The 7,804-nt window shown below is 42.6% G+C and overlaps 1 protein-coding gene across 2 annotated transcripts in view; it reads right to left on the bottom strand.

Annotated features, from left to right (window-relative positions):
* Positions 1 to 418: 418 nt before the first annotated feature.
* The window catches only part of PTPDC1 (protein tyrosine phosphatase domain containing 1), a 34,308-nt gene continuing 26,922 nt past the window's right edge, over positions 419 to 7,804 (bottom strand). For both annotated transcript variants that reach the window (XM_073574231.1, XM_073574232.1), the window contains exons 8-9: positions 2,181 to 2,291; positions 419 to 1,060 (exon numbers count right to left, since the gene is read on the bottom strand). In XM_073574231.1, coding sequence (XP_073430332.1) covers positions 974 to 1,060; positions 2,181 to 2,291 — 198 coding nt within the window. In that variant the 3' untranslated portion in view covers positions 419 to 973. The remainder of the gene's footprint in view (positions 1,061 to 2,180; positions 2,292 to 7,804) is intronic.

Genomic DNA, 7,804 nt, shown 5'->3' with positions numbered 1-7,804 from the left:
GTCACTGACAGAGGGACCCAGCGGGCAGACAGCGGCGAGCAGCGTTGGAACCAGGACAGGTGAATATAGGATATACTTACCTTCCCCTGGCGCAGTCTATGCACGGTCTCCCTTCCTTCCTTCAGCGGCCATGTGGTACTCCTCATTAAAGTCATAAATATGTGCATATTCATGACTTTAATGAGTGGTACCATGTGAACTCTGTAGGAAGGAAAGGAGACTGGGACAAGCAGGGGGGCTGCAGAGACCACGCCAGCAGGGGGTCAGTATGATGTGACACCCCCGCTCCCCCTCCCCCACCCCTGGTTATATGACTCACATATAAGCCGAGAGGGGGACTTTCAGCCCAAGAAAATGGGCTGAAAATCTCGGCTTATACGCGAGTATATACAATATATATACACATATATACTGTATATACAGTTTTTTATACCATTTTTATTTAATATATGTAACAGAAAAACTGATTTAAATAGGTCATTTTCTGTAAAGCATAATCTATTTCTATGTAAGCATCTTGATAAAGGAGATGCCCTGTAGACTTTATACCCTCGATATTCATGAAAGTATGGCTCTACTTATGTTACAGCAGGTCTATTGCTATATTGTCTGACCCGCAGTATTCAATCTTTCATAGTAAATTTTCACAGTGCATTCCCCGGACGCGTTCTGCAGGGAGCTTGCATTACGCCCAGTAAAGTAATAAATACAATACATACTATTCACAAATAAGATACTGGCCCATAGACGAATAAAGGTGCCGCAAAAGACAGGGAGCCGAGCTTATAAGAAACACGTATAAAGATAAAAGAGTTACTAGAACATGACGTCCCCTAGAGTTTTCTACATTCTCTGTAGTCTGAGCCCTTTATGCCACCAACGTGTCAACACAAACCTCACAGGAAACACACATTACACCTAAAAAGTGCACACCAGGCCGAGCTCGTGTACTTGGGGGGCCGCGCTGGAGGCTTTATTTTCGGATGTCCATCAAGGCGTGTTGTAAAATCGGTTTCAGAGTATTGTAGACCAGAGACCTATCTTCTGAATCGTGTTTAACCTGCAATCAAAAATCAGACAAATGGATATAAACAATAAATGTTTTTTGAAGTACACAACAGTGATGAGCGAACGCGCTCAGATAAGGTGTTATCTGAGCATGCTCGAGTGATTTCGGTATGCTCGGATAATATGTTCGAGTCCCCACGACGGCATGTCTCGCGGCTGCTAGACAGCCACAACACAAGCAAGGATTGGCTGTCTGTTAGGCATGTGCATGTGTTGGGCTGTCTAACAGCCGCGATACATGCAACTGCGGGGACTGGAACATATTATCCGAGCATGCTGAAGACACTCGGCTAGCACCCGAGCATGCTCAGATAACACCTTATCCCAGCACGTTCACTCATCATAGTACACAACTACAGAATAAAATAAAAATTAAAAGTTCATAATTAAAATCAAGAAGCAATTAAAGCAAGGGGAGGCCGATGAGAGACACACAAAAAAAATGATAAAAAGACAATATACAAAGACAAAGGGCCTCATTTATCAAAATAGACTAAAAGAAGAACTGGCTCTGTATCTCATGGCCACCAATCGCAGCACAGCTTTCATTTCTTAAACTGCTCTGGTAAAATGAAAGCTGAGAGTTTTCATAAATCTGCCCCTTATTGTCGTGCGGTCACAGCCGCTGAGCGGTCACAGCCGCTTGTGCTCGATGATTACTTGTCAGCTAAACCCTCTGGACATGGCATTTCAGAAAGTGCCAGGTCCAACGTTGGCATACAGTGATGCCAGGGCTTCCACCATACATGACTGGACAAAAAGTGGCCTAAATACATGACTTTGCACTCACTGACCAATACTAGTAAATGTCCTAGTGCCTAGAAGCAATTTTCCATATGACCTGAAGGCCCACGGAAAAAATCTCAGCATGCACTGGTCTTATCCATTGTATGGACCAGCGAATGTAATGGCTGACAGCCCGCTATCTCACTGGGAGACGCTGTAATATCCGACACTGTGGCAAAAAAGAGCAAGAACGAATCCGCCTGCAGCCGGTGTAAACGTGACGCATGGGTGCTGGGAGTCAGACCGCCACCGACGTAAGGATAGAAGACTGCAGCTGCAGGTAGCTAAATCTTTCTGAACCCCAGAGATCACACTACAGCACCTACCATGGTGAAAGCTATGATCATTCGGGTCAGTATCGCATCCTCGATGTCAGAGGGGAGCGGCCGCAGGTTACTCACACACTGCAGGATGCACAACATGGTCTGGTGCTGCCCCTGTAGTTAGACACCAATTCATTTATCATGTTAAATATCCTTACAGACAGTTATATACCAGCGCTTATTTTGTCTATATAGCATTTATCAGCAAAACATTCTTATTTTATTTGCAAGTCAAAAGGCCTCAGTTGGCAGCAGTGATCCCCTTACAGGGGATGCTGTCAGGGAAGCGTCACTTATCAGCAAGGTAAAAAAATATATATATATTTTAATAAATGGATCTTATATTATCTCTTAGTATGTAGCAGAGCTGTGTGTGCATGTAGGAGAGTTCTGTATTTGCATGTAGCAGAGTTGTGTGTATGTAGCAGACTGTGTGTGTATGTAGCTGAGCTGTGTGTATAGAGCAAAGCTGTGTGTGTGTTTACACATGTAGTATAGTTGTGTGTATGTAGCAGGTCACATGTACATGTAGCAGGCTACTTGTGTATGAAACATAGCTTTGGGGGTGTATGCAGCAGGCTGTGTGTGTATATAGCTGAGCTGTGTGTATAGAGCAAAGCTGTGTGTGTGTGCTTACCCATGTAGCATAGTTGTGTGTATGTAACAGACTGTGTGTGTATGTAGCTGAGCTGTGTGTATAGAGCAAAGCTGTGTGTGTGTGCCCATGTAGTATAGTTGTGTGTATGTAGCAGGTCACATGTATATGTAGCAGGCTACTTGTGTATGAAACATAGCTTTGGGGGTGTATACAGCAGGCTGTGTGTGTATATAGCTGAGCTTTGTGTATAGAGCAAAGCTCTGTGTGTGTGCTTACCCATGTAGCATAGTTGTGTGCATGTAACAGACTGTGTGTGTATGTAGCTGAGCTGTGTGTATAGAGCAAAGCTGTGTGTGTGTGCCCATGTAGTAAAGTTGTGTGTATGTAGCAGGTCACATGTATATGTAGCAGGCTACTTGTGTATGAAACATAGCTTTGGGGGTGTATGTAGCAGGCTGTGTGTGTATATAGCTGAGCTGTGTGTATATAGCAAAGCTGTGTGTGTGTGCTTACCCATGTAGCATAGTTGTGTGTATGTAACAGACTGTGTGTGTATGTAGCTTAGCTTTGGGTGTGTAGCAGAGCTATCTGGGTGTATATATAGCAAAGCTTTCCAAACTAGGATACAAATCACTTTTAAAATCAGCTTTGCTGCTGAAAAAGAAGTCTCTAACTGTGATATTAATTTAAAGGGGTTGTCTATTACTAGGACAACCCCTTCTTAAACTAAATGTTTGGCCCCGATAAAATAATAAAGCCAATACTCACCTCCCGTGCTGGCTCCGTTCCAGCGGTGTTGGCACTTGCGGTCCCTGGGCTGTGATGCGGTGGAATGACATGTGATATCCGGCACCCAATCAGTGTTGGTGTCACTGTCTTCACTTTCGGACAAACTGAATATGAAGAGGAACTCCGGGCTGCAACTGATCCCTGACTTCCTCTTCACGTTCACATTGACGCCAGAGCTCATCGGGAGCTGGCGTCACGTGTCACAACACTGCATCTTCACAGTCCCAGGAAGGACGACTGCCAACGCCACGGAAATGGCGCTGGCCCGAGAAGCAAATACAATCTTTATTATTTTACATGGGCCGTACATTTAGTTTTAAGAAGGAGTGATCCTAGTAGTGGACAACCTCATTAAGGTTCTTTATTAACCATTATGTGTTTCAATAATGATATCTTTCTCAAGTGTGAAAAAAACAACAGATACACAAAGCTGTATGTGTATGTAGCAGAGCTTTGTGTGGAGCAGAGCTGTGCGTTTGTGTATATATGTAGCAGAACAGTGTGTTTGTGTGTTTATGTAGCAGCGCACAGGGCTGTGGAGTCGGTAAGACAAACCTGCGAATCCGACTCCGACTCCTCAATTTCCCTTACACCGACTCCGACTCCCACATATATTGCTTATATTTAAGTGAAAAATTTATTGTAGTACAATGTGAACACCAGACATTTAATCATTTCTATGATTCAATAATCAAGATATATAGATAGAACATAATATCTATTTATTGGAATACAACTTTAGAACACAAAAAACTGTAATAAATTGTAAATATGTAATACACTATGTAATATCGATTACATATATACAGTACAGACCAAAAGTTTGGACACACTTTCTCATTCAAAGAGTTTTCTTTATTTTCATGACTCTGAAAATTGTAGATTCACTCTGAAGGCATCAAAACTATGAACTAACACATGTGGAATTATATAATTAACAAAAAAGTGTGAAACAACTGAAAATATGTCTTATATTCTAGGTTCTTTAAAATAGCCACCTTTTGCTTTGATTACTGCTTTGCGCACTCTTGGCATTCTCTTGATGAGCTTCAAGAGGTAGTCATCGGAAATGGTCTTCCAACAGTCTTGAAGGAGTTCCCAGAGATGCTTAGCACTTGGTGGCCCTTTTGCCTTCACTCTGCGGTCCAGCTCACCCCAAACCATCTCTATTGGGTTCAGGTCTGGTGACTGTGGAGGCCAGGTCATCTGGCGTAGCACCCCATCACTCTCCTTCTTGGTTAAATAGCACTTACACAGCCTGGAGGTGTGTTTGGGGTCACTGTCCTGTTGAAAAATAAATGATGGTCCAACAAAACGCAAACCAGATGGAATAGCATGCCGCTGCAAGATGCTGTGGTAGCCATGCTGGTTCAGTATGCCTTCAATTTTGAATAAATCCCCAACAGTGTCACCAGCAAAGCACCCCCACACCATCACACCTCCTCCTCCATGCTTCACGGTGGGAACCAGGCATGTAGAGTCCATCCGTTCACCTTTTCTGCGTCGCACAAAGACACGGTGGTTGGAACCAAAGATTCTCAAATTTGGACTCATCAGACCAAAGCACAGATTTCCACTGGTCTAATATCCATTCCTTGTGTTCTTTAGCCCAAATAAGTCTCTTCTGCTTGTTGCCTGTCCTTAGCAGTGGTTTCCTAGCAGCTATTTTACCATGAAGGCCTGCTGCACAAAGTCTCCTCTTAACAGTTGTTGTAGAGATGTGTCTGCTGCTAGAACTCAGTGTGGCATTGACCTGGTCTCTAATCTGAGCTGCTGTTAACCTGCGATTTCTGAGGCTGGTGACTAGGATGAACTTATCCTCCGCAGCAGAGGTGACTCTTGGTCTTCCTTTCCTGGGGCGGTCCTCATGTGAGCCAGTTTCTTTGTAGTGCTTGATGGTTTTTGCCACTGCACTTGGGGACACTTTCAAAGTTTTCCCAATTTTTCGGACTGACTGACCTTCATTTCTTAAAGTAATGATGGCCACTCATTTTTCTTTACTCAGCTGCTTTTTCTTGCCATAATACAAATTCTAACAGTCTATTCAGTAGGACTATCGGCTGTGTATCCACCAGACTTCTGCACAACACAACTGATGGTCCCAACCCCATTTATAAGGCAAGAAATCCCACTTATTAGACCTGAAAGGGCACACCTGTGAAGTGAAAACCATTTCCGGTGACTACCTCTTGAAGCTCATCAAGAGAATGCCAAGAGTGTGCAAAGCAGAAATCAAAGCAAAAGGTGGCTACTTTGAAGAACCTAGAATATAAGACATTTTCAGTTGTTTCACACTTTTTTGTTAATTATATAATTCCACATGTGTTAATTCATAGTTTTGATGCCTTCAGAGTGAATCTACAATTTTCATAGTCATGAAAATAAAGAAAACACTTTGATTGAGAAGGTGTGTCCAAACTTTTGGTCTGTACTGTATATATATATATATATATATATATATATACAGTACAGACCAAAAGTTTGGACACACCTTCTCAATATATATATACACACACACACACACACACACACTATGACTTATCTCGGCTAAGATAAAGCCTAGTTCCTCAGGCTACATTCACACCATGGACGTAGCCAGGATCAAACCTAGGGGGAGGGCAAAACCTCATACTGTTCTGCAGAATTTCATACTGCACACCTCAGCTGCTGCAGAACCTCATACTGCACACCCCTACACTTGAAAATAAAGCCTGCACCTTAAGAAGATGTGGTGGTGAATGCAGTCTATTTATTCCAACTATCAATTGATGTTGATGTGTTACTGAAGACGAGCAATGCCTGTCCTGGGCGTCCTTTTGGGCAGCTATGTGGTGTACCTGACTGGTGCTAAAAAAAAAAGGAGTGTTAGTCTGTGTGCTACCCGGCTTTCATTCTTTTTGGTACAGATATGATATGGATAGACAGATATGGATAAATGGATATAAAGATTGAAAACATTAGCTATGAACTCAAAAACCTTTCAGGTGATGCCGTTTTTTAAAATGCTGATCTGCTTTTGCAACTGAAAAATGTATACTCAAAAAACGCAGGAAAAACGCTGTGTGTGAATGTAGCCTTAGATCAGGAATAGAACAGTCATTTATAGGACATTTCATAACTTTCCCAAATTCCTATGAAAAAATATTCAGCACATTCTGCATTGAACTACTGTACCCAATTTATTATATATTTTAAGAGTCGGAGTCGGTCCATTTTATACCGACTCCAACTCCGACTCCATCAAAATGAGCACCGACTCCCGACTCCATAGCCCTGGCAGCGCAGTGTGTTTGTGCGATGATGTAGCAGAGCTGTGTGTTTGTGTATATATGTAGCAGAACAGTGTGTTTGTGTATTGATGTAGCAGAGCAGTGAGTTTGTGTGTTGATGTAGCAGAACAGTGTGTTTGTGTGTTTATGTAGCAGAACAGCGTGTTTGTGTATTGATGTAGCAGAGCAGTGTTTGTGTGTTGATGTAGCAGAACAGTTCGTTTGTGTGTTGATGTAGCAGAGCAGTGTTTGTGTTTGATGTAGCAGAACAGTGTGTTTGTGTGTTGATGTAGCAGAGCAGTGTTTGTGTTTGATGTAGCAGAACAGTGTGTTTGTGTGTTGATGTAGCAGAGCAGTGTTTGTGTGTTTATGTAGCAGCGCAGTGTTTGTGTGATGATGTAGCAGAGCTGTGTTTGTGTATATATGTAGCAGAACAGTGTGTTTGTGTGTTGATGTAGCAGAGCAGTGTTTGTGTGCTGATGTAGCAGAACAGTGTGTTTGTGTGTTGATGTAGCAGAACAGTGTTTGTGTGTTTATGTAGCAGCGCAGTTTGTGTATTGATGTAGCAGAGCAGTGTGTTTGTGTGTTGATGTAGCAGAACAGTGTGTTTGTGTGTTGATGTAGCAGAGCAGTGTTTGTGTGTATATGTAGCAGCGCAGTGTGCTTGTGTATCGATGTAGCAGAGCAGTGTGTTTGTGTGTTCATGTAGCATAACAGTGTGTTTGTGTGTTGATGTAGCAGAGCAGTGTTTGTGTGTTTATGTAGCAGCGCAGTGTGTTTGTGTATTGATGTAGCAGAGCAGTGTGTTTGTGTGTTGATGTAGCAGAACAGTGTGTTTGTGTGTTGATGTAGCAGAGCAGGGTTTGTGTGTTGATGTAGCAGAACAGTGTTTGTGTGTTTATGTAGCAGAACAGTGTTTGTGTGTTTATGTAGCAGAACAGTGTGTTTGTGTGTTGATGTAGCAGAACAGT

This window comes from Dendrobates tinctorius, unplaced genomic scaffold (assembly GCF_039654945.1).
Source record: "Dendrobates tinctorius isolate UK_male_01 unplaced genomic scaffold, ASM3965494v1 ptg000038l, whole genome shotgun sequence".
Taxonomy (NCBI): domain Eukaryota; kingdom Metazoa; phylum Chordata; class Amphibia; order Anura; family Dendrobatidae; genus Dendrobates; species Dendrobates tinctorius.
Note: the sequence above shows the minus strand (reverse complement) of the source record. Positions and strands in the feature narration are given on the sequence as shown.